The 27,582-nt window shown below is 44.3% G+C and overlaps 1 protein-coding gene across 1 annotated transcript; it reads right to left on the bottom strand.

Annotated features, from left to right (window-relative positions):
* Positions 1–380: 380 nt before the first annotated feature.
* hadhb (hydroxyacyl-CoA dehydrogenase trifunctional multienzyme complex subunit beta) lies at positions 381–27,388 on the bottom strand. The gene is made up of 16 exons (XM_038982341.1): positions 27,266–27,388; positions 26,573–26,647; positions 18,970–19,011; positions 18,781–18,877; positions 18,659–18,703; positions 18,335–18,434; positions 18,143–18,230; positions 11,413–11,600; positions 9,763–9,943; positions 9,401–9,522; positions 9,228–9,307; positions 9,080–9,127; positions 8,877–8,964; positions 3,939–4,013; positions 1,022–1,186; positions 381–935 (listed from the first exon to the last, which is right to left on the bottom strand). The coding sequence occupies exons 2-16, from the start codon at positions 26,640–26,642 to the stop codon at positions 900–902; spliced, it is 1,425 nt and encodes a 474-aa protein (XP_038838269.1). The 5' UTR covers positions 26,643–26,647; positions 27,266–27,388; the 3' UTR covers positions 381–899.
* Between the last annotated feature and the right edge of the window lie 194 nt (positions 27,389–27,582).

Genomic DNA, 27,582 nt, shown 5'->3' on the forward strand with positions numbered 1-27,582 from the left:
TACTTGAAGCATAGCTGATTGGTCAGACCAACGTTGGACAGTCCTAGCTGATTGGTCAGACCAACGTTGGACAGTCCACGGGTGCTTCCTGTTTCTGCCTGTAGGTGGGAGGAGCAGAATGGAGGCGTGATGGGATTTACCGACGGGAAGGTGTCGAAGCCATCCCAGAAAGGAGAGCTCATGATGCATGTGTAGCACGGGAGATGTGTGGACACCTCCATTCTACAGATCAACACAGACAGCTGCTAACCAGAACAGAAGCTTTAGGCTTGTTTCAGCACCACAACCTTCTATGAAGAAAATGTTGCTTTAAATGTCAAACTTTTTCATGGTAATGGAGGTTACAATTTTAGAAACACAGAAAATAAATGACTAACCTATTATGGGAAGCTGTAGACTAGTTCTATTTTTTAATTAAATCATTGTAATAACACATTAATTTGTAAGAAAACAAAAACATATCATGTTGATCTGATCAGGGTGCATCTCAAAGTCTAATGGCGTCTCCTCCATCTGCCCTGAACACAGCTGATGGCTTCTCCTCCATCTGCCCTGAACACAGCTGATGGCGTCTCCTCCATCTGCCCTGAACACAGCTGATGGTAGTTGTTGACTAAGAACTTCCTTTCATGAGGAGAGGAAATGAGGCCACAGACTATGGAGAAAGCCCCACTGTTACATTACTGGCTGTGTGAATGCTACAGCAGTGTTGTACCCTAACAGCAAGGCAACCTAAAACTCTGCTATAATTTACACCCACTCTCCTCCACACAAACACATGCCCTAACCCAACCAGGCACAGTGGTGTTAGTATGTACAATCTGATAATGTGGGTGTTATTCCACTCTATGTGTACACAGTCTTCTCCTGCATCATCTCAGTCCTCCCAGAATCCTGTTCTACTGTGGGTATGCTTCGATCACCATCGCATGGCCCTGAAACACACAGGTACGATGACTTTACTGTCCATTACATTGAATTAACTGGAAGTGTGTGTTGGTGTAGTGTGAAAGTGTGTTACCTGTCCACCCGCAGCACATGCAGCCACCAGTCCATACTGGCCCCCCTCCTTCTGCAGACGGTGTGCTACCGTGGTTACCAGACGGCAGCCGGTGGCTCCAAACGGATGACCAAGAGACAGACTGCCCCCCCACAGGTTAAACTTCTCCATGGCAGGGGCCCCCACCTAATCACACAGTCAGCAGAGTTAGGGAAAGGAACATCTCTGCTGGACAGACTATGGAAACAAATGGTACTGTAGATCTGGCATGACACAACGGGACATAATGAACAGATCCCATTTCACAGGGTTAGTCGTGAGATAATGAACAGATCCCATTTCACAGGGTTAGTCGTGAGATAATGAACAGATCACCATTTCACAGGGTTAGTCGTGAGATAATGAACAGATCACCATTTCACAGGGTTAGTCGTGAGATAATGAACAGATCCCATTTCACAGGGTTAGTCGTGAGATAATGAACAGATCCCATTTCACAGGGTTAGTCGTGAGATAATGAACAGATCACCATTTCACAGGGTTAGTCGTGAGATAATGAACAGATCACCATTTCACAGGGTTAGTCGTGAGATAATGAACAGATCACCATTTCACAGGGTTAGTCGTGAGATAATGAACAGATCACCATTTCACAGGGTTAGTCGTGAGATAATGAACAGAGCACCATTTCACAGGGTTAGTCGTGAGATAATGAACAGATCACCATTTCACAGGGTTAGTCGTGAGATAATGAACAGAGCACCATTTCACAGGGTTAGTCGTGAGATAATGAACAGAGCACCATTTCACAGGTGTTCGCATCTTTCGAATTCTGGAAGTGGAGGACATTCACTTTCTTTGCATTCTAACATGCAAAGAAAGGGTGGAGCTCTTTGTTCCAGTTTCGATCTCTTCTCTTAAAGACTCTGTAACTTTGGCGACGACACATTTAACCCTCCCGCTTTGGGCTGGATGTGTCATCATGCATAATCTATCAGCAAAATTACTGTCTCAATTGGTTTCAAACTAGGGATTTTGTGGCCAACTTATCTTGAAGCTGTGCAGCACAATTTTTCCTACGTTTTCCCCATGTGAGCAAAACCCCTTAGCAACTAGAGTTCCAGCCAATGAGCTTCAGCCGCCTGATTTGAGTGACAGCTGACGAGATGAAAACACAGCAGAGAGAAAGCCGTGCTGCACAGATATGTAGTGATTATCAGGATGGTTTGGGCTTTTCAGTGATACTTTCAGGACTAGAAAGCAGATCTTCCGGAAAGTCTAACACACATGTACCCTGAACTTAATTGAGCATTTGACCAATTACACAAGGCTTTAGTTGTGGGTTAACAGAGATTAGGAATGGGGGAAACCTGTTGTAAACAGAGCGTGGATGAGGCAGAAACAACTCTGAAACCCACTATATTTCCTACCTTGTAAACTCAGCAAATAAATAAACATCCTCACTGTCAACTGCGTTTATTTTCAGCAAACTTAACATGTGTAAATATTTGTATGAACATAAGATTCAACAACTGACAAACTGAACAAGTTCCACAGACATGTGACTAACAGAAATGGAATAATGTGTCTCTGAACAAAGGGGGGGGTCAAAATCAAAAGTAACAGGTCTGGTGTGGCCAACAGCTGCATTAAGTACTGCAGTGCATCTCCTCCTCGTGGACTACACCAGATTTGCCAGTTCTTGCTGTGAGATGTTACCCCACTCTTCCACCAAGGCACCGGCAAGTTGCCGAACATTTCTGGGGGGAATGGCCCTAGCCCTCACCCTCCGATCCAACAGGTCCCAGACGTGCTCCATGGGATTGAGATCCGAGCTCTTCACTGGTCATGGCAGAACACTGACATTCCTGTCTTGCAGGAAATCACACACAGAACGAGCAGTATGGCTGGTGGCATTGTCATGCTGGAGGTTCATGTCAGGATGAGCCTGCAGGAAGGGTACCACATGAGAGAGGAGGATGTCTTCCCTGTAACGCACAGCACTGAGATTGTCTGCAATGACAACAAGCTCAGTCCGATGATGCTGTGACACACCACCCCAGACCATGACGGACCCTCCACCTCCAAATCGATCCCGCTCCAGAGTACAGGCCTCGGTGTAACGCTCATTCCTTCGACGATAAACACGAATCCGACCATCACCCCTGGTGAGACAAAACTGCACCTCGTCAGTGAAGAGCATTTTTTGCCAGTCCCGTCTGGTCCAGCGACGGTGGGTTTGTGCCCATAGGCAGCGTTGTTGCCGGTGATGTCTGGTGAGGACCTGCCTTACAACAGGCCTACAAGCCCTCAGTCCAGCCTCTCTCAGCCTATTGCAGACAGTCTGAGCACTGATGGAGGGATTGTGCGTTTCTGGTGTAACTCCGGCAGTTGTTGTTGCCATCCTGTACCTGTCCCGCAGGTGTGATGTTCGGATGTACCAATCCTGTGCAGGTGTTGTTACACGTTGTCTGCCACTGCGAGGATGATCAGCTGTCCGTCCTGTCTCCATGTAGCTCTGTCTTTGGCGTCTCACAGTACGGACAGTGCAATTTATTGCCCTGGCCACATCTGCAGTCCTCATGCCTCCTTGCAGCATGCCTAAGGCACGTTCACGCAGATGAGCAGGGACCCTGGGCATCTTTCTGGTGGTGTTTTTCAGAGTCAGTAGAAAAGCCTCTTTAGTGTCCTACGTTTTCATAACTGTGACCTTAATTGCCTACCGTCTGTAAGCTGTTGGTATCTTAACAACCGTTCCACAGGTGCATGTTCATTAATTGTTTATGGTTCATTGAACAAGCATGGGAAACAGTGTTTAAACCCTTTACAATGAAGATCTGAAGTTATTTGGATTTTTTTTTTTTTTTATTCTCTTTGAAAGACAGGGTCCTGAAAAAGAAATGTTTTTTTTCCTGAGTATATATAGTTAATATTTTACCTTAGCCTTCCGTCCCATGTAGGTCTGTGCAAACCAGTCTGAATCCAACGCTTTCAGGTTAGCCATGATCTGGCCCTGTTAACAAACACACAGCGGTGTTACTATAGATAAGAGGGGAAACATTGAGTATAGAACAGAGCAGTGAACTCAATATCACACAATCAGTACGTTGTCAAAACTAAACATCTAAATCCAATCGAATTTCACCCCGAATACAACGCAGACTTAACAGAAAAATGCTTAAACTTTTAGGTGCAGAGTTCAACAATAATAATATAAAATACACAATGGAGCTACAGTTGAAGCCGGAAGTCTACATCCACCTCAGCCAAATACATTTAAACTCAGGTTTCGCAATTCCTGACATTTAATCCTAGTAAAAATTCCCTGTCTAAGGTCAGTTGGGATCACCACTTTATTTTAAGAATGTGAAATGTCAGAATAATAGTAGAGAGAATGATATATTTCAGCTTTTATTTCTTTCATCACATCCCCAGTGGGTCAGAAGTTTACATATACTCAATTAGTATTTGGTAGCATCGCCTTTAAATTGTTTAACTTGGGTCAAACATTTCAGGTAGCCTTCCACAAGCTTCCCACAATAAGTTGGGTGAATTTTGGCCAATTCCTCCTGACAGAGCTGATGTAACCGAGTCAGGTTTGTAGGCCTCCTTGCTTTTCAGTTCTGCTCACAAATGTTCTATAGGATTGAGGTCAGGGCTTTGTGATGGACACTCCAATACCTTGACTTTGTTGTCCTTAAGCCATTTTCCCACAACTTTGGAAGTATACTTGGGGTCATTGTCCATTTGGCAGACCCATTTGCGACCAAGCTTTAACTTCAATATATCCACAATTTTCCGTCCTCATGACACCATCTAATTTGTGAAGTGCACCAGTCCCTCCTGCAGCAAAGCACCCCCACAACATGATGCTGCCACCCCCGTGCTTCACAGTTGATGGTGTTCTTCGGCTTGCAAGCCTCCCCCTTTTTCCTCCAAACATAACGATGGTCATTATGGCCAAACAGTTCTACTTTTGTTTCATCAGACCAGAGGACATTTCTCCAAAAAGTACGATCTTTGTCCCCATGTGCAGTGGCTTCTTCCTTGCTGAGCGACCTTTCAGGTTATGTCGATATAGGACTCGTTTTACTGTGGATATAGATACTTTTGTACCCGTTTCCTCCAGCATCTTCACAAGGTCCTTCGCTGTTGTTCTGGGATTGATTTGCATACCAAAGTACGTTCATCTCTAGGAGACAGAATGCATCTCCTTCCTGAGCGGTATGACGGCTGCGTGGTCCCATGGTGTTTATACTTGCGTACTATTGTTTGTACAGATGAACGTGGTACCTTCAGGCGTTTGGAAATTGCTCCCAAGGATGAACCAGACTTTTGGAGGTCTACAATTGCTTTTCTGAGGTCTTGGCTGATTTCTTTTGATTTTCCCATGATGTCAAGCAAAGAGGCACTGAGTTTGAAGGTAGACCTTGAAATACATCCACAGGTACACCTCCAATTGACTCAAATGATGTCAATTAGCCTATCAGAAGCTTCTAAATCCAACCCTAACCCAAAACCAGATCAATGGGGAGCTACAGTACCAGTCCAAAGTTTTAGAACATCTACTCATTCAAGGGTTTTCCTTATTTTTACTATTTTCTACATTGTAGAAAATAATGGAATCATGTAGTAACCAAAAAAAGTGTTAAATTCAAATATACTTTATATTTGAGATTCTTCAAAGTAGCCACCAGCAAATGCCTTGATGACAGCTTTGCACACTCCTCATAATAAGGTATTTGAGGTAGATATGTACATGAAGGCAGGGTAAAGTGACTAGGCATCAGGATAGATAAGAGTCAAATAAAGAACAGCATATGAATAGTGTGAAAGTGTGTGTCAAATCAAATTGTACTGGTCACATGCACGTATGTGTTTGTGAGAATGTGTGAGGGAGTGACAGTGTAGTGTGTGAGAGAGAGAGTGACAGTGTAGTGTGTATAGAAAGTAGTGTGTGAGGGAGTGACAGTGTAGTGTGTATAGAAAGTAGTGTGTGAGAGGGAGTGACAGTGTAGTGTGTATAGAAAGTAGTGTGTGAGGGAGTGACAGTGTAGTGTGTATAGAAAGTAGTGTGTGAGGGAGTGACAGTGTAGTGTGTATAGAAAGTAGTGTGAGGGAGTGACAGTGTAGTGTGTATAGAAAGTAGTGTGAGGGAGTGACAGTGTAGTGTGTATAGAAAGTAGTGTGTGAGGGAGTGACAGTGTAGTGTGTATAGAAAGTAGTGTGAGGGAGTGACAGTGTAGTGTGTATAGAAAGTAGTGTGTGAGGGAGTGACAGTGTAGTGTGTATAGAAAGTAGTGTGTGAGGGAGTGACAGTGTAGTGTGTATAGAAAGTAGTGTGTGAGGGAGTGACAGTGTAGTGTGTATAGAAAGTAGTGTGTGAGGGAGTGACAGTGTAGTGTGTATAGAAAGTAGTGTGTGAGGGAGTGACAGTGTAGTGTGTATAGAAAGTAGTGTGTGAGGGAGTGACAGTGTAGTGTGTATAGAAAGTAGTGTGTGAGGGAGTGACAGTGTAGTGTGTATAGAAAGTAGTGTGTGAGGGAGTGACAGTGTAGTGTGTATAGAAAGTAGTGTGTGAGGGAGTGACAGTGTAGTGTGTATAGAAAGTAGTGTGTGAGGGAGTGACAGTGTAGTGTGTATAGAAAGTAGTGTGTGAGGGAGTGACAGTGTAGTGTGTATAGAAAGTAGTGTGTGAGGGAGTGACAGTGTAGTGTGTATAGAAAGTAGTGTGTGAGGGAGTGACAGTGTAGTGTGTATAGAAAGTAGTGTGTGAGGGAGTGACAGTGTAGTGTGTATAGAAAGTAGTGTGTGAGGGAGTGACAGTGTAGTGTGTATAGAAAGTAGTGTGTGAGGGAGTGACAGTGTAGTGTGTATAGAAAGTAGTGTGTGAGAGGGAGTGACAGTGTAGTGTGTATAGAAAGTAGTGTGTGAGGGAGTGACAGTGTAGTGTGTATAGAAAGTAGTGTGAGGGAGTGACAGTGTAGTGTGTATAGAAAGTAGTGTGAGGGAGTGACAGTGTAGTGTGTATAGAAAGTAGTGTGTGAGGGAGTGACAGTGTAGTGTGTATAGAAAGTAGTGTGAGGGAGTGACAGTGTAGTGTGTATAGAAAGTAGTGTGAGGGAGTGACAGTGTAGTGTGTATAGAAAGTAGTGTGAGGGAGTGACAGTGTAGTGTGTATAGAAAGTAGTGTGAGGGAGTGACAGTGTAGTGTGTATAGAAAGTAGTGTGTGAGGGAGTGACAGTGTAGTGTGTATAGAAAGTAGTGTGTGAGGGAGTGACAGTGTAGTGTGTATAGAAAGTAGTGTGAGGGAGTGACAGTGTAGTGTGTATAGAAAGTAGTGTGAGGGAGTGACAGTGTAGTGTGTATAGAAAGTAGTGTGAGGGAGTGACAGTGTAGTGTGTATAGAAAGTAGTGTGTGAGGGAGTGACAGTGTAGTGTGTATAGAAAGTAGTGTGTGAGGGAGTGACAGTGTAGTGTGTATAGAAAGTAGTGTGTGAGGGAGTGACAGTGTAGTGTGTATAGAAAGTAGTGTGTGAGGGAGTGACAGTGTAGTGTGTATAGAAAGTAGTGTGTGAGGGAGTGACAGTGTAGTGTGTATAGAAAGTAGTGTGTGAGGGAGTGACAGTGTAGTGTGTATAGAAAGTAGTGTGAGGGAGTGACAGTGTAGTGTGTATAGAAAGTAGTGTGAGGGAGTGACAGTGTAGTGTGTATAGAAAGTAGTGTGAGGGAGTGACAGTGTAGTGTGTATAGAAAGTAGTGTGAGGGAGTGACAGTGTAGTGTGTATAGAAAGTAGTGTGAGGGAGTGACAGTGTAGTGTGTATAGAAAGTAGTGTGTGAGAGGGAGTGACAGTGTAGTGTGTATAGAAAGTAGTGTGTGAGGGAGTGACAGTGTAGTGTGTATAGAAAGTAGTGTGAGAGAGTGACAGTGTAGTGTGTATAGAAAGTAGTGTGAGAGAGGGAGTGACAGTGTAGTGTATATAGAAAGTAGTGTGTGAGGGAGTGACAGTGTAGTGTGTATAGAAAGTAGTGTGAGAGAGTGACAGTGTAGTGTGTATAGAAAGTAGTGTGTGAGGGAGTGACAGTGTAGTGTGTATAGAAAGTAGTGTGAGGGAGTGACAGTGTAGTGTGTATAGAAAGTAGTGTGTGAGGGAGTGACAGTGTAGTGTGTATAGAAAGTAGTGTGTGTGGGTGTGGGGTCAGTACAGCTAGTTCTGGTACCATTAAGATGTTCTGGGCAAGACAAAAGAAGCTGATCATGGACTACAGGAAAAGGCGGGCCGAACAGGCACCCATTAACATCGACGGGGCTGAGGTGGAGCGGGTCGAGAGTTTCAAGATCCTTGGTGTCCACATCACCAACAAACTATCATGGTCCAAACACACCAAGACAGTCGTGAAGAGGGCACGACAACGTATTTTCCCCCTCAGGAGACTGAAAAGATTTGGCATGGGTCCCCAGATACTCAGTTCTACAGCTGCACCATCGAGAGCATCCTGACCAGTTGCATCACCGCCTGGTATGGCAACTCTCGGCATTTGACCTTGAGGCGCTACAGAGGGCAGTTCGTTCTGCCCAGTACATCACTGGGGTTGAGGTTCCTGCCATTCAGGACCGGTGCATTTGCCATACCAAGGGGTGATGCAGCCAGTCAAGATGCTCTCGATGGTGTAGCTGGAGGATCTGAAGAGCCATGCCAAATCTTTAACCTCCTGAGGGAGAAGAGGCGCTGCCATGCCATCTTCATGACTGAGTTGGTGTGGGGACCATGTCAAGTCCTTAGTGATGTGGACACTGAGGAACTGGAACTTATACTGAGCTCCACAAAGGTTAGCCAACATGTAGAATACACGCACACGACAGAGTTACTCACGGCAAAGGCCTCATGGAACTCGAAGACATCGATGTCATCCATAGTCAACCCTGCACGTGCCAGAACTTTCGGGGTTCCATATGCTGGCCTGAAGAGGAGAAAAGCTCATGACCTCGTCATCATCCTCCTCTAAGGTTATATAGACCATAGAGCTACTATAGCTGGGTTAAAGTTCAGGTCTACTGTATGTCCGGGTTACTCACCCAAGCAGCAGCTGGTCTTTGGGGTCCTGAGACACGAACACAAAGTCTCTGTAGAACACACACAGCAGATATACAACACACGACTACACTGCAGATACGTTTATGTAGTATAGTGAAGTATAAGAGTACTAATACAGTATAACAGTACCTGAGGTAGGCTTTGGGCTTGTATCCCATGGCGAGGGCTTTCTCTTCTGACATGATGAGGACAGCTGATGCACCGTCGGTCTGAGGAACACAATGTAAAGTCAGTCATTTGAGGTGTTGAGTAACAGTGCTGTGTGTGTGTGTGTGTGTGTGTGTGTGTGTGTGTGTGTGTACCAGAAAGGAAGAGTTAGCAGCAGTAACAGTGCCATGAGGTTTGATAAAGGCAGGTTTCAGTTTGGCCAGCTGTTCCATGGAGGATGGGCGGATCCCGTTGTCCTTGGTGACCATGTCACGACCTACACACAAACAATATTTGTGATCATCAAAGCAGTCATAGAATGCTCTGTTTGATGCAGGGGTTGCCAAACGTTTTCACTTAGGTCCCCCCCTTCCATCATTGGGAACCCCCCCATTTAGAAATTGCCCCATGTGCATTTTAACATGCCCCAGTTTGGTAACCACTGGCATGGACTAACTAACCCGCTGGTCACTAGTCTCTCCAACACCCTAAAACCACCACGTGTCACCATGGTTACCTGGCACCTTGAAGCTGATGACGTCACTGAGGAGTCCTGCATCCTGAGCCTGTTTGGCTAGTGTGTGTGATCGTAGAGCGAACTCATCCTGCTCCAGCCGGGTCACTCCGAACGCCGCCGCAAGACGGTCCGCACTGTGACCCATCGTCTCTGCCGTGGAAAACTCTGCTACCGCAGGCAGCTAAAACACACATTATATAAAAACACTATACCTTCAGGAAGTATTCAAACCCCTTGACGTTTTCCACTTTGTTAAGTTACAGCCTTAAATAAAACTACAAAACTGAAATATCACATTTACATAAGTATTCAGACTCAGTACTTTGTTGAAGCACCTTAGGCAGCGATACAGCCTTGAGTCTTGGTATGACGTGACAAGCTTGGCACACCTGTATTTGGGGAGTTTCTCCCATTCTTCTCTGCAGATCCTCTCAAGCTCTGTCAGGTTGGATGGGGAGCGTCGCTGCACAGCTATTTTCAGGTCTCTCCAGAGATGTTCGATCGGGTTCAACTCCGGGCTCTGGCTGGGACACTCAAGGACATTGAGACTCCTGCATTGTTTTGGCTGTGTGCTTAGGGTCGTTGTCCTGTTGGAAGGTGAACCTTCGCCCCAGTCTGACGTCCTGAGTGCTCTGGAGCAGGTTTTCATCAAGGATCTCTCTGTACTATGCTCCGTTCATCTTTCCCTTGATCCTGACTAGTCTCCCAGTCCCTTCCGCTGCAAAACATCCCCACAGCATGACGCTGCCACCACCATGCGTCACTGTAGGGATGGTGCCAGGTTTCCTACAAGTGACGCTTGGCATTCAGGCCAAAGAGTTACATTTGGTTTCATCAGACCACAGTTCCTCATGATCCAAGCAGGCTGTCATGTGCCTTTTACTGAGGAGTGGCTGCCATCTGGCCACTCTACCATAAAGGCCTGATTGTTGGAGTGCTGCAGAGATGGTTGTCCTTCTGGAAGGTTCTCCCATTTCCACAGAGGAACTTTGGAGCTCTGTCAGAGTGACCATCGGATTCTTGGTCACCTCCCTGAGCCTTGGTGATTCCAAACTCCAAAGATTGATGGAGGACACTGTTCTTGGGCACCTTCAATGCAGCAGACATTTTTTGTACCCTTCCCCAGATCTGTGCCTCGACACAATCTCGTCTCGGAGCTCTACGGACAATTCCTTCGACTGATGGCTTGGTTTCTGCTCTGACATGCACTGTCAACTGTGGGACCTTATATAGACAGGTGTTTGTCTTTCCAAATCATGTCGTCAATTGAATTTACCACAGATGGACTCCAATCAAGTTGTAGAAACATCTCAAGGATGATCAATGGAAACAGGATGTACTGGAGCTCGAGTCTCATAGCAAAGTCTGAATACTTACGTAAATAAGGATCCGTTTTTATTTTTAATACATTTACAGAAATGTCTAAACCTGTTCACACTTGTTATTATGGGGTATTGTGTGTAGATCGCTGAGGATATTTATGTATTTAATACATTTTAGATTAAGGCTTTAACGTAACAAAATGTGGAGAAAGTCAAGGGGTCTGAATACTTCCCGAAGGCTCTGTATAAAATACACATATACACAAATGACAAACAGTCACACAAATTAATTTCCTGAAGTTGTAGACACGTGATATACATAACACACCTCGGGTGTGAGATGAGCCATCCTGATAGAGCCTATAAGGCTGAGGCGTTGTCCGAGAGTCTTCGCTCTGTTCAGAGCCAACATGGTCTTCCTCATCTTCCTGCTGTGACGAATAGGAACGTCCGACATAAACTCCACCCCTCCAGCAACTATAGTATCACACTGGCCTGATGTGATCAGCCCCACACCTACAACACACACATACACAGTTACTATAGTATCACACTGGCCTGCTGTGATCAGCCACACAACACACAGACCAGTACCTGTGGCCATCATGTAATCACTTTGAGCCCCTGTACCAGCTGTCTTTGCCAGGGGACTTGGGTATTCCATCTATGGCAGTGGATGCCTCTCCAGCTACCTCTCCTAGTCAATTAACTGCCTGGGCACAGCCTGGACCACCTCCGCCCCGCTATCTGGATCGGTAGGATAGTAAGTTTTACAAGGGTATGTTGGCAGCATGAGTGAAGGAAGCTTTTTTGTGAAATAGGAAGCCGATTCTAGATTTAATTTTGGATTGGAGATGCCTAATGTGAGTCTGGAAGGAGAGTTTACAGTCTAACCAGACACCTAGGTATTTGTAGTTGTCCACATATTCTAAGTCAGAACCGTCCAGAGTAGTGATGCTGGGCGGGCGGGTGCTGGTAGCGATCGGTTGAAGAGCATGCATTTAGTTTTACTTGCATTTAAAAGCAGTTGGAGGCCACGGAAGGAGAGTTGTATGGCATTGAAGCTCGTTTGGAGGTTTGTTAACATAGTGTCCAAAGAAGGGCCAGATGTATACAGAACGGTGTCGTCTGTGTAGAGGTGGCTCAAGGAATCACCAGCAGCAAGAGCGACATCATTGATATATACAGAGAAAATTGGAGAAGGCATGGTGGAATTTCAAATGGTCGGTGATCTGTTGCTAAAATCTTCGAAAGGAAAGTTAAGGCAGTGCAGGATAGATATAGGTCTATAATAGTTTGGGTCTAGAGTGTCTCCCCCTTTGAAGAGGGGGATGACCGCAGCAGCTTTCCAATCTTTGGGGATCTCAGACGATACGAAAAAGGGGTTGAATAGGCTAGTAATAGGTGTTTCAACAATTTCTGCGGATAATTTTAGAAAGAGAGGGTCCAAATTGTCTAGCCAGGCTGATTTGTGGGGGGTCCAGATTTTGCAGCTCTTCCAGAACATCAGCTGTCTGGATTTTGGTGAAGGAGAAGCGGGGGAGGCTTGGGCGAGTTGCTGCTGGGGGTGCTGAGATGTTGGCCGGGGTAGGGGTAGCCAGGAGGAAAGCATGGCCAGCCGTAGAGAAATGCTTATTGAAATTTGCGATTATCGTAGATTTACTGGTGGTGACAGTGTTTCCTAGTCTCAGTGCAGTGGGAGGAGGTGCTCTTATTCTCCATGGACTTTAGTGTCACAGAACTTTTTGGAATTAGTGCTACAGGATGCAAATTACTGTTCGAAAAAGCTAGCCTTTGCTTTCCTAACTGCCTGTGTATATTGGTTCCTGACTTCCCTGAAAAGTTGCATGTCACGGGGGCTATTCGATGCTAATGCAGAACGCCACAGGATGTTTTGTGCTGGTCAAGAGCAGTCAAGTCTGGGGTGAACCAAGGACTATATCTGTTCTTAGTTCTACATATTTTGAATGGGGCATGCTTATTTAAGATGGTGAGGAAAGCACTTTTAAAGAGCAACCAGGCATCCTCTACTGACGGAATGAGGTCAATATCCTTCCAGGATACCAGGGCCAGGTCGATTAGAAAGGCCTGCTCGCTGAAGTGTTTTTTACATGCCAAATGGCAAGATAAGCACGACAGCAACAAACGCCAACACTACACATCCGAACAAATTATGAAAGACCAGAATTGTAATTTTGAATTCTGTAAAATGAGTGTGGAAGAAACATGTATTGTTGTCCATCAGCAATGACAAGGGATCTGACAATCTGGATGGAAAATGACTGAGGATAATAGCAGACGACAAGCCACCGGCTCTGACAATCTGGATGGAAAATGACTGAGGATAATAGCAGACGACAAGCCACCGGCTCTGACAATCTGGATGGAAAATGACTGAGGATAATAGCAGACGACAAGCCACCGGCTCTGACAATCTGGATGGAAAATGACTGAGGATAATAGCAGACGACAAGCCACCGGCTCTGACAATCTGGATGGAAAATGACTGAGGATAATAGCAGACGATATTGCCACTCCTATTTGCAACATCTTCAATTCAAGCCTACGAGAAAGCATGTGCCCTAAAGTCATTCCACTACCTAAGAATAGTAAAGCCCCCTTTAATAATTCTCAAATAGCCAACCAATCAGCCTGTTACCAACCCTTTGTAGAAGTGTTTTTTGACTAGGCACAATGCTATTTTACAGTAAACAAATTGACAGACGTTCAGCACTCTTATAGGGAAGGACATTCAACAAGCACAGCACTTACACAAATGACTGATGATAAAAAATATTGTGGGGGCTGTTTTGTTAGACTTCAGTGCAGCTTTTGACATAGATCAGGTCTGCTGCTGGAAAAAACGTATGGCTTTACACCCCCTGCTATAATGTGTTATGGCTTTACACCCCCTGCTATAATGTGTTATGGCTTTACACCCCCTGCTATAATGTGTTATGGCTTTACACCCCCTGCTATATTGTGTTTTGGCTTTACACCCCCTGCTATAATGTGGATAAAGAGTTACCTGTCTAACAGAACACAGAGGGTGTTATTTAATGGAAGCCTCTCCAACATAATCCAGGTAGAATCAGGAATTCCCCAGGGCAGCTGTCTAAGCCCCTTTTCTCAATCTTTACTAACGACAGGCTATGAGCCAGTGTCCATCTATGCGGATGACTCAACACGTCAGCTACTGAAATGACTGCAACAGTCAACAAACAGCTGCAGTTAGTTTGAGTGGGTGGCAAGAAATAAGTTAGGCCTAAATATTTCTTAAACTAAAAGCATTGCATTTGGGACAAATCATTTCATTAAGCCTCAACTAAATCTTGTAATAAATGCTTGGAGTAACCCTGGATTGTAACCTGTCATGGTCAAAACATAGACACAACAGGAGCTAAGATGGGGAGAAGTCTCTCCATAAAGCGCTACTCTACCTTCTTAACAGCACTGTCAACAAGGCAGGTCCTACAGGCCCTAATTTTGACACACCTGGACTACTGTTCAGTCGTGTGGTCAGGTGCCACAAAAAGGGACTCAGGAAAATTATAACTGGCTCAGAACAGGGCAGCACGGCTGGTCCTTGGATGTACACAGAGCCAATATTAATAATACGCATGTCAATCTCTCCTCCACTTTCAGCCAGGAGAGATTGACTTCATCACTACTTGTTATTTGTGAAAGGTATTGACATGTTGAAAGCACTGAGCTGTCTGTTTGAACTACTGGCACACAGCTCAAACTCCCATGTATACTCCACAAGACTAGAAGAGACCTCTGGTGGCATCTTCTAGAGGTTGACCGATTAATCGGAATGGCCGAATAATTAGGGCCGATTTCAAGTTTACATAACAATCGGAAATCGGTATTTTTGGGGCGCCGATTTTGCCAATATATAACTTTATTTAACTGGTCAAGTCAGTTAAGAACACATTCTTATTTTCAATGACGGCCTAGGAACGGTGGGTTAACTGCCTTGTTCAGGGGCAGAACGACAGATTTTCACCTTGTCAGCTCGGGGGATCCAATCTTGCAACCTTACAGTTAACTAGTCCAACGCTCTAACCACCTGATTACATTGCAATCCACGAGGAGCCCGCCTGTTACGCGAATGCAGTAGAAGCCAAGGTAAGTTGCTAGCTAGCATTAAACTTAACTTATAAAAAAACAATCAATCAATCATAATCACTAGTTAACTACACATGGTTGATGATATTACTAGTTTATCTAGCGTGTCCTGCGTTGCATATAATCGATGCAACGCTGGGGGACGATTTAACAAAAGTGCGAAAAAAGCACAATCGTTGGACGACTGTACCTAACCATAAACATCAATGCCTTTCTTAAAATCAATACACAGAAGTATATATATTTTTAAACCTGCATATTTAGCTAAAAGAAATCCAGGTTAGCAGGCAATATTAACCAGGTGAAATTGTGTCACTTCTCTTGCGTTCATTGCACACAGAGTCGGGGTATATGTAACAGTTTGGGCCACCTGGCTCATTGCGAACTAATTTGCCAGAATTTTACGTAATTATGACATAACATCGAAGGTTGTGCAATGTAACAGGAATATTTAGACTTAGGGATGCCATAAAATACCGAACTGTTCCATATTACACTGAAATAAACGTTTTGTTTTCGAAATGATAGTTTCCGGATTTGACCATATTAATGACCTAAGGCTCGTATTTCTGTGTGTTATGTTATAACTAAGTCTATGATTTGATAGAGCAGTCTGAGCGGTGGTAGGCACCAGCAGGCTCGTAAGCATTCATTCAAACAGCACTTTCATGCGTTTTGCCAGCAGCTCTTCGCAAGCACAGCGCTGTTTATGACTTCAAGCCTATCAGTCTAATGTCTGGTGTAACCGATGTGAAATGGCTAGCTAGTTAGCGGAGCACAGCGCTGTTTATGACTTCAAGCCTATCAGTCTAATGTCTGGTGTAACCGATGAGAAATGGCTAGCTAGTTAGCGGAGCACAGCGCTGTTTATGACTTCAAGCCTATCAGTCTAATGGCTGGTGTAACCGATGAGAAATGGCTAGCTAGTTAGCGGAGCACAGCGCTGTTTATGACTTCAAGCCTATCAGCCTAATGTCTGGTGTAACCGATGAGAAATGGCTAGCTAGTTAGCGGAGCACAGCGCTGTTTATGACTTCAAGCCTATCAGTCTAATGTCTGGTGTAACCGATGAGAAATGGCTAGCTAGTTAGCGGGGTGCGCTGTTTATGACTTCAAGCCTATCAGCCTAATGTCTGGTGTTACCGATGTGAAATGGCTAGCTAGTTAGCTGGGTGCGCTGTTTATGACTTCAAGCCTATCAGTCTAATGGCTGGTGTAACCGATGAGAAATGGCTAGCTAGTTAGCGGGGTGCGCTGTTTATGACTTCAAGCCTATCAGTCTAATGTCTGGTGTAACCGATGAGAAATGGCTAGCTAGTTAGCGGAGCACAGCGCTGTTTATGACTTCAAGCCTATCAGTCTAATGTCTGGTGTTACCGATGTGAAATGGCTAGCTAGTTAGTGTTTATGACTTCAAGCCTATCAGCCTAATGTCTGGTGTTACCGATGTGAAATGGCTAGCTAGTTAGTGTTTATGACTTCAAGCCTATCAGCCTAATGTCTGGTGTTACCGATGTGAAATGGCTAGCTAGTTAGTGTTTATGACTTCAAGCCTATCAGTCTAATGTCTGGTGTTACCGATGTGAAATGGCTAGCTAGTTAGCGTAGCACAGCGCTGTTTATGACTTCAAGCCTATCAGTCTAATGTCTGGTGTTACCGATGTGAAATGGCTAGCTAGTTAGTGTTTATGACTTCAAGCCTATCAGTCTAATGTCTGGTGTAACCGATGTGAAATGGCTAGCTAGTTAGCGGGGTGCGCTGTTTATGACTTCAAGCCTATCAGTCTAATGTCTGGTGTTACCGATGAGAAATGGCTAGCTAGTTAGCGGGGTGCGCTGTTTATGACTTCAAGCCTATCAGTCTAATGTCTGGTGTAACCGATGAGAAATGGCTAGCTAGTTAGCGGGGTGCGCTGTTTATGACTTCAAGCCTATCAGTCTAATGTCTGGTGTTACCGATGTGAAATGGCTAGCTAGTTAGCGGGGTGCGCTGTTTATGACTTCAAGCCTATCAGTCTAATGTCTGGTGTTACCGATGAGAAATGGCTAGCTAGTTAGCTGGGTGCGCTGTTTATGACTTCAAGCCTATCAGTCTAATGGCTGGTGTAACCGATGAGAAATGGCTAGCTAGTTAGCGGGGTGCGCTGTTTATGACTTCAAGCCTATCAGTCTAATGGCTGGTGTAACCGATGAGAAATGGCTAGCTAGTTAGCGGGGTGCGCGCTAATAGCGTTTCAAACGTCACTCGCTCTGAGACTTGGAGTAGTTATTCCCCTTGCTCTGCAAGGGCCGCGGCTTTTGTGGAGCGATGGGTAACGCTGCTTCGAGGGTGGCTGTTGTCGATGTGTTCCTGGTTCGAGCCCAGGTAGGGGCGAGGGACGGAAGCTATACTGTTACACTGGCAATACTAAAGTGCCTATAAGATATCCAATAGTCCAACAGATCTTGTGTTGTAGATATGTGGTAGTAGAGTAGATGCCTGAGGGTACACAATGTATTATGAAATCTTTTATGAAAGTATTATAATGTATATCTGCCTAAATGTTGCTGGACCCCAGGAAGAGTAGCTGCTGTCTTGGCAGGAACTAATGGGGATCCATAATAAACCCCAGGAATAATAGCTGCTGCCTTGGCAGGAACTAATGGGGATCCATAATAAACCCCAGGAAGAGTAGCTGCTGCCTTGACAGGAACTAATGGGGATCCATAATAAACCCCAGGAAGAGTAGCTGCTGCCTTGGCAGGAACTAATGGGGATCCATAATAAACCCCAGGAAGAGTAGCTGCTGCCTTGGCAGGAACTAATGGGGATCCATAATAAACCCCAGGAAGAGTAGCTGCTGCCTTGGCAAGAACTAATGGGGATCCATAATAAATATTTAAAAAATCACAGACCGATACCTGTGGTCATTATTAGAGACTGGTACCTGTTGTCATAGCGACGTTGGAGGAGATGCAGGCCATGGTGACGGTGTGAGATGGGATCTTATCAGAGAAGCCTGCTCCCAATGAAGCCTGGAAAACACATAAACTCACTCTGAATACGTGAAACAGGGAAGGGGGTGGAGTGTGTGTATATAACGTGTGTGTGTGTGTGTGTGTGTAAAACGTGTGTGTACCTCTCTAGCCACGTTGCTGGTCTTGACCTCCTGGATGACGGTTCCATAGATGATGTAATCTACTGCATCCTTAGGGAGACTGGTTTTATGCAGCAGACCCCTACACAGACACCCCAGTGAGAACGTGTGTATTATTAAGAGATGTCATTTATTAGGATCCCCATTAGCGACAGCTAGTCTTACCGGGGTCCAACGACGAACAGAAAAAAACATTACATCCATTTATTTTTAATGTTAAGCATCTATCAGTACATACACAGAACGAGCAGGTCACATGGGGGAGAGGCGTTGTGAGATGATGTGTATAGAACAGAGATGACTTACTGCAGCGCTGCTCTGGCAAGGTCATGGGGCATCAGATCAGCATATCTGGAAAAACACACATTTTGAACACACAAGACACATTTTCAACCCCTCCCACCCCAAACCTATGCTCCCAGCCTTACGTGGTTCCTGAGAGGAGGAAAGGTGTTCTGACTCCTTCTACCAGAACTATGTTCTTCACTCCAGGTTTAGCCAATGTCTTCTTACTCTTAGTCTGGACTGGACACACACAGACAAAGAAAATATAGTAGACGGTGTGTGACGCCACGAGCTCAGGGCAGCGATCTCAAAGTGTGTGTGTAGACTCTTACCCTGGGCATGGAGCTGGACTGATGTACTGAGGGAGCGGGTTGCTGTAGAGAAAACAGGCAGAGTGAGTGACAAGGGCTGACCCCATTTTGTCAATTTTTTGGGGGTCAAAAATGTCATTTTTAATTTATGGCACACGATCCACGACCGTCTGAGAGGACTAATCCATTGAAGGCCACAGGGAAGGCACAACAGTAGTAGCCTACATTTACCGTTAATTACCATCATTTATCTACAATGTTTCATTGGTTACAGTCATTTCTGTTAATGCATTCTATATATCATTCCAGTCTTACCGTTGTCATCGTAGGAGTGGACACGTTGTTTAGGCTACACCTGAGAAACAGGTTTCGGTTCATTTACGAGTTGTCTATTTATTAATTGTCTCGTTTGGAGCGCTCCTGTCAATCTTAAGGACACCTGATTACACATAGAAGTAGTCCTAGTCTAACTGGCCTGCGCAAAAATGTAGGTCTATAGAAATGCCCACCTCGGGATCCGATACGATTTCTGATTGAGAAACTCACCCTCCAGACATTATTTCCTAAAGGTCTAAATGAAATGCCTATGTATGTTGTGAATTTGAACATGAATTATGCCCCCATTTAAGATGACTGTTTTTCGTACGATGTACCCAATGATGAATGAAAACTTGCTCGGTAGGTTGACGTCCTCACTGTGGTTTTACAGACGTGTTTAATACGTCTTATTTACACACTTTAATATTTATGAAATGCATATTGTTATATTTGGTAGCATTTGTTTTTCATTCGCCTCCAACCCCATTCGATGCGTGGAACGGATGTGGGTGTGGCTAGGTATACATCAGGGTGCTAATTTAACTCACAAAAGCTCTGACGAAGGCCGTGAGGCCGACACGTAAAGCTCTGACGAAGGCCGACACGTAAAGCTCTGACGAAGGCCGACACGTAAAGCTCTGACGAAGGCCGACACGTAAAGCTCTGACGAAGGCCGACACGTAAAGCTCTGACGAAGGCCCGGAGGCCGATACGTAAAGCTTATTAAAGATCAGTGATACTATCAAGAACTGAGTGCGGTTTCCTTCATCTTGTTCAACTGTTACCATGGCACCTGCAAAAAAGATTGCTCAGATGTGCGAGTGCCTTTAGAATTTTGATCGAGAAACTCTAGGTGGTGAATTAAGTCATTTTTTTAACAAGTTAAAACAAAGTCCATTTTTACATCCGTTGAGAATGACAAGAGTTCCTCAACGTAGCCCATTAGAGCTGGAAAGATGTTTCTCTCCCCTTCGATGACCACTCCGCATGAAACAGGAAGTAATGCTCTGACCCAGTGGAAACAGGCTGATTACTTATCCACATAACGTACAGCTGTGTCTGTCCAGAGCCAGAAACTGGGGGGCAGAATATTTTACACAGTGTTGCTAGTGCGCTAGCACAAGCTCTGGGCAGGCCCAAGGTAATAGTTGATACAATGTCTCCAGTTCCTTGCAGACAGGCCATGCATAGCCAATGTGATTTAGAAGATATTTATCAGAATATTTTCAACCTGCAATGTTTTTATTTGTTGGTTTTATGTAGGCTATTTTTACATAGTTGGGAAAAATTGAAATATTAGTCGATGTAAATAGAATTGCCTTGTCATACTTATTGTTCTATAGGTTAATTTGTGTAATATACACGTACTGCAACTTCATTTTCTTTAGACGTCATGTATCTTATTTATCACAGCAGATGCTACAGAGCCTAGCAGGCTATGAGTGGAATAATACCTCATTCTGGACCGCTGGATGTTGGAGTGAAACATGTTCTTAGCACTAGAACCGCCAAGACAGTCAATCTGACAGTTTTCAATAACTTACTTTAAAAAAAAAACTGAACCCACCTGTCCCTGACTTCTAAATATGCATATTTTACACTAGCAGTACCTTGAGATAAATATCATAAAATACAAACACTGAGCATTTCATCCTCAAAGCGCAATGAGTCAAAATGATAATTTGCATATGTAAATAGTCAGACTTGAAGGAGTACCGATAGCCACCAGTAAATCCAACTAGAAAAGCCTCGTTGGACTAAGGTCTAAGGCAGGGGTCTCCAACTCATTCCATGGAGGGCTTAGTGTCTGCTGGTTTTTCCCTTCCAATTAAAACCTAGACAACCAGGTGAGAGGAGTTCTAATTAGTGACCTTGATTGATGAAGTTAAAGGGAGACGTGAAATCCCGCAGGCACTCGGCCCGCCGTGGAATGAGTTTGACACAAGTGCTCCAAAGTAAAACTAGAAAATGAAATGTAAATATTTGAAAGAGCATAATAAAAATGTCCATTAGTTTGTTACTGCAGGCTAAATGTAAAAAAAAAAAAAGAGAAAAAAAGTGTAAAATAAATTGTACTTGTCGAGTGCCTAAAGCATATGCGTTGGAACAGTTTTTTATAACAAAACCAGTGAAGGCTCCTCAGAGGACGAAGGGAAGACCATCCTCAGGGAATTTAATAAAAACAAAAAGTGAAACGTAAAAAGTTATCCTTTTTAGATAAAACTATACTCATTATATTCACGTCACCAAATAATTGATGAAAACAGTTTTGCAACGAAGGTTTACAGAAGCCTCAACACATTGGTATAGCGGAGGATAGCTTTTTCCCGTCCTCCTCTGGGTACATTGACTTCAATAGAAAACCTAGGAGGCTCGTGTTTCTCACCCCCGTCCATAGACTTACACAGTATTTATGACAACTTGCAGAGGACGTCTTCCAACCTATCAAGAGCTCTTGCAGCTTGAAATGACATGTCCACCCAATCAAAGGATCAGAGAATTATTCTAGTACTGAAAGCATAAGCTACAGCTAGCTAACACTGCAGTGCACTGCATAACATGAGGTGAGCAGTTGACTCAGAGAAAGACAATAGTTCAATTCATTTCTAAAAATGAAGAAGCATGAGACAGCTAGCTATATTTTGTTTTATGCAGCTAGTTTAGCCTACTCAGACACCTGGTTCAAACAGAGACGGATGCTATGTTAGCTGGCTATCCAACACTGGAACTCTTCCAAGTCACGGTAAGCTTTTGGTTTTATTAATTTATTGCCATCGGGGCCCACCGGTGTAACTGCTTACCGTGACTGTACTGCATGACTGCAGAGGATTTACTAACACGTTAGTTAGAGTAGCTACACTATATATACAAAAGTATGTGATCACCCCCTCAAAATGAGTGGATTCACCTATTTCAGACACAACCTGTTTGACAGGAGTATAAAATCAAGCAACCAGCCATACAACCTCCATAAACAAACATTGGCATTAGAATGGTCTTACTGAACAGCTCAGTGACTTTCAACGTGGCCTTTCTAACAAGTCAGATTATCATCAAATTTCAGCCCTGCTAGAGCTGCCCCGGTCAACTGTAAGAGCTGCCCCGGTCAACTGTAAGAGCTGCCCCGGTCAACTGTAAGAGCTGCCCCGGTCAACTGTAAGAGCTGCCCCGGTCAACTGTAAGAGCTGCCCCGGTCAACTGTAAGAGCTGCCCCGGTCAACTGTAAGAGCTGCCCCGGTCAACTGTAAGAGCTGCCCCGGTCAACTGTAAGTGCTGTTATTGTGAAGTGGAAACGTCTACGAGCAACAACGGCTCAGCAGCGAAGTGGTAAGCCACACAAACTCACAGAACAGAACCACCAAGTGCTGAAGCACTTGGCGTGTAAAAACCGTCTGTCCTCGGTTGAAACACTCACTACCGAGTTTCAAACTGCCTCTGGAAGCAACGTCAGCAGAAGAACTGTTCGTCGGGAGCTTCATGAAATAGGTTTCCATGGCAGAGCAGCCACACACACACAAGCCTAAGAACACCATGCGCAATGCCAAGTGTCGGCTGGAGTGATGTAAAGCTCAACGCCATTGTACTCTGGAGCAGTGGAAACGCGTTCTCTGGAGTGATGAATCACGCTTCACCATCTGGCAGTCCCGACAGAAAAATCAGAGTTTGGCGGATGCCAGGAGAACACTACCTGCCCGAATGCTTAGTGCCAACTGTAAAGTTTGGAGGAGGAGGAATAATGGTCTGGGGCTGTTTTTAAATGGTTCAGGCCCCTTAGTTCCAGTGAAGGGAAATCTTAATGATACAGCATACAATGACATTCTAGACGATTCTGTGCTTCCAACTTTATACAACAGTTTGGGGAAGGCCTGATCCTGTTTCAGCATGAAAATGTCCCCGTGCACAAAGCGAGGTCAATACAGAAATGGTTTGTCGAGATGGGTGTGGAAGAACTTGACTGGCCTGCACAGAGCCCTGACCTCAACCCAATTGAACACCTTTGGGATAAATTGGAACGCCGACTGCAAGCCAGGCCTAATCTCCCGAACTCACTAATGCACATGGCTGAATGGAAGCAAGTCGCTGCAGCAATGTTCCAACATCTAGTGGAAAGCCTTCCCAGAAGAGTGGAGGCTGTTATAGCAGCTATGTTCCAACATCTAGTGGAAAGCCTTCCCAGAAGAGTGGAGGCTGTTATAGCAGCAATGTTCCAACATCTAGTGGAAAGCCTTCCCAGAAGAGTGGAGGCTGTTTTAGGAGCAATGTTCCAACATCTAGTGGAAAGCCTTCCCATTAGAGTGGAGGCTGTTATAGCAGCAATGTTCCAACATCTAGTGGAAAGCCTTCCCAGAAGAGTGGAGGCTGTTATAGCAGCAATGTTCCAACATCTAGTGGAAAGCCTTCCCAGAAGAGCGGAGGCTGTTATAGCAGTAAAGGGGGACCAACTACATATTAATACCCATGAGCAGGTGTCCACATACTTTTGGTAATGTAGTGTATATTGACAATGATGTAGGCTGTGTGTAGAGGTTATGATATGAAGGTTTGGCTTGGAGGGGTTCCCACAAGGTCACAGAAAGCTGATGTGTTATGCACTGAAGTCCAGACGCAAAGTGAAAAGGTGAGAGCTTGTAGATGCGAGAAGGAATTATACAACGAGCAAAATGAACATTCTGTTTGTATGTGGCTGTTATGAAAGTGAACTGTGTGAGATCAGGGGTGCATTCATTCCGTCGATTCTGAAAAACTTTTCTTAAACGGAAGCGAGAAAAACATACCCGAATTTGCTGTTGGACTAATGATTACACCTTAGATCAGCTAGATGCAGGCAAAAGTGTGCAAGGTGGCATTTAATGTGTTACCATCTGTCAACTTGATTCCTCTAATTTCTCTAGACCTACGTTGTAAACTTTCATTCATAGGCCAGGTTGTATCAACCTCATGATGGGTATAGGGAACATTAGAGTATTATGTAGTAACCTAAACCTGTCAATGTTACATTGAGCTGGGTGAATGGAATATGAATGACAGTCATCCAATACGCTGTAATAGAAATAAGACAATGCCCATTAAAAAATGTTTTTATTTGTCCTCATCTTAAAACGACACCGACCGCTACTGGACTAAAAATACCCAAACCACCAAGGCGCACGTTGAGCAAGACACTCAATGAAAAAACTAGCAGTAGCCTAAACATCAGCGGTTTGTGAAGTGAAAATCAGCACAAAAGCAATAATACCATTATAATGAATGTGTCGATGTGACAGCAGTCACTTACTGGACATCATTTGTGGCCTCGCTCATGCTTACAGTGTGGTGTGGGTTCATGCAAAAGTTGGATCTCATTTAGCTATTTTCCCTTGTCCAACAGTCACAAGTCACTCACTTGTTTGAAAAGTGTTGCAATCATGTCGATTGCAGCTAAAACAAGTGTTGTTCTGTTCTGAGTGAATCTGCCCACCTGGCAGTTGCTCCTCCCCGGGAGCTGGGCGCAATTTGGCTCTTATGGAATCTTTTCTGCTGCCTTGACCCTCGTGTGTCTCTCCTGTAGGACCTATGTTCTCCTGTAGGCCCTATGTTCTCCTGTAGGCCATCTCCTGGAGCAGCCCCCTATCCACAGATGGGACAGCAGTTGAGAAGGTGAAAAGCTTTAAGTTCCTCGGCGTACACATCACTGACAAACTGAAGTGGTCCACCCATACGGACAGTGTGGTGAAGGCGCCGCAAAATCGCCTCTTCAACCTCAGGACGTTGAAGAAATTCGGCTTGGCCCCGAAGACCCTCAAACTTTTACGGAGGCACAATTGAGAGCATCCCGTCAGGCTAGATCACCGCCTGATATGGCAACTGCACCGTCTGCAACCGCAGGGCTCTCCAGAGCGTAGTGCGGTCAGCCCAACGCCTCACCAGGAACACACTGCCTGCCCTTCAGGACGTGAATGTCAGACTCCACTCTGAGGCGCATCAATCGGCAGGTTGAACATGGTGAGATTGTAGACTCCTAAATTGATAGCTGTGAAATGTCCTAACTGCACTAACTAGCTACTTCACATGCTGATATTTACTTTAGTATTATTGTGTGTAGCTACTCTGGCTACCTGGCCTGCCCATACAGAGCATTGCAGGTTAGTAGTAGACTTGAGCTGAAACCGATTTTCACGTTGCTACCAAAGTGTTGGTCCCATGTCTCATGAGCTGAAACAAAAAAATCCTATAAATGTTCCCATTCACACAGAATGCTTATTTCTCTCAAATTTTGTGCACAAATTTGTTTACATCCCGGTTAGAGAGGATTTCTCCTTTGCCAAGATAATCCATCCACCTGACAGGTGTGGCATATCAAGAATCTGATTAAATTGCATGATCATTACACAGGTGCAACTTGTGCTGGGGACAATAAAAGGCAACTTTAAAGTGTGCAGTTCTCACAACACAATGCCACAATTGTCTCAAGTTGAGAGAGTGTGCAATAGGTATGCTGACTGAAGGAAAATCCACTAGAGTTGTTGCCAGAGAATTGAATGTTAATATCTCTCCCATAAGCCTCCTCCAACGTCGTTTCAGAGAACTTGGCAGTACGTCGAACCGGCTTCACAACAACTTCAGCTCAGGACCTTCTTCACCTGTGGGATCATCTGGGGGGGTGCTGTGGAGCATTTCTGTCTGTAATAAACCCCCTGTGTGTGGAATAACTCATTCTGATTGGGTGGCCCTGGCTCCCCAGTGGCTGGCCGATTGAATTCATTCTTATGTAAATCAGTAAATTGTTACATTTACTTTTGTCAGTATATAAGGCAAAATGAAACATTTGTTCACAAAAAAAATATTGTTCTCACATATTAGTGTTATGTAACACTGTAAATTATAGGAATTTGTGGTTGGGTGGATTTTTCCTTTACATTTAGTTTTGGCATCTTTTACTTTCAGTTTTGTACTCTAGCTTCAAACAATATTTTTGGTTATGTAAAATATATTTCACAGCAGTTTAAATGTCATAAACTGAAATTAGGCAAAGCATTACAATTTTAGCAACCGGGAAATGGCGGCACGATTTCTACATAGTGCATATTTAACAACCCACCCTAGTTGTTGCATATTTATTCCCCCTCTTTAAAAATGTTTAACAAAGATTTAATATGTCACATATGGACATGCTTGCAGGAGGTGTGCTATTTAGAATGATGTTTTCCCACAAATTGCATTAATGCCCTAACGCATATGGGTCCGGTAAATGTCTCAAATGTCTGATCAATTCATATGCCGCTGGCCACTTGTCCAAAACCCTGTTTGGTGTGTGTGTGTGTCTCACCATACTGTACAGCCCAGGCAGGGTTGACTGGAGGACAGCACCGTAGAGAGTTCATCAACATGGACGCCATTTTATCTGTCAACACAAACAATGTGGTCCATATCAATAGAGTAGGAAGTGCAGTAATCCAGTAGTTTTGCCCTATAGCTGCCATGAACACGATGAGTTGAACATAACCTGAATGTGACGCAGTAGCCACTCTACAGAGACTGGCGCATGTTGCGGTTAAAGCTACTTCGTAACTGTAGTTTCTATAATGTGTTGATTTACTGTGTGTTATAAATATGGAAATTATGATGACAGAGATAACCACTGAGGTAACGTTATAGGATTTAACCTACTAGACATTACAACCAGCCCCACCCCCAACCCAGCGGTGACCCTTCACCCAGATCCCCTTCCAGAGAATGACAAGGGCAGAGTGTGACAAGACACTGTCTAACCCTGTACACACCAACGCTAGCGGGACTTCATTAATTCACAGCCACCCAACATCACATAAAAAACACAACATACAGATTATGGGTTAATTAGCTAGCTAATTAGCTAGCTAGTATACATTCCGTAGCTAGAGCGTTAAACGAGTCTTGCCAGTTGCTGGCAGCATGTGGCTGGGCAAACATTGTTAGTAGCTGTAGTTAAATGTATCAACATGTTGCATTAAGGTTTGTTAGTGCAACTAACGCTCTTTACCTGTAACTTTAATCTGTCTCCCGGCAGAGCTCTCCTGTCGGTATGTCTCTCTGGCGTCTGTATCTGAATCAGATGCTGGCTACAAAACCGCTTGTGTTCTAAGGACCCTTAAAGGGTTTTGGTTGTCCTAAGAGAAGCCCAATTTAAATCGTAGAAAACTCATGAGGTATGAAACCTATTTTTACCTTTCACTGGAGATAATATCATCAAATCTAACTAAAGATTTACAAAAATTTTACTTTTCACTAATTCAACGAAAATATATTAATACATTTCTTAACGGCGCTCTTTCGTCTCTTCTCTGAGTTGTAAACGGG

Source organism: Salvelinus namaycush, unplaced genomic scaffold, assembly GCF_016432855.1.
Source record: "Salvelinus namaycush isolate Seneca unplaced genomic scaffold, SaNama_1.0 Scaffold1126, whole genome shotgun sequence".
Taxonomy (NCBI): domain Eukaryota; kingdom Metazoa; phylum Chordata; class Actinopteri; order Salmoniformes; family Salmonidae; genus Salvelinus; species Salvelinus namaycush.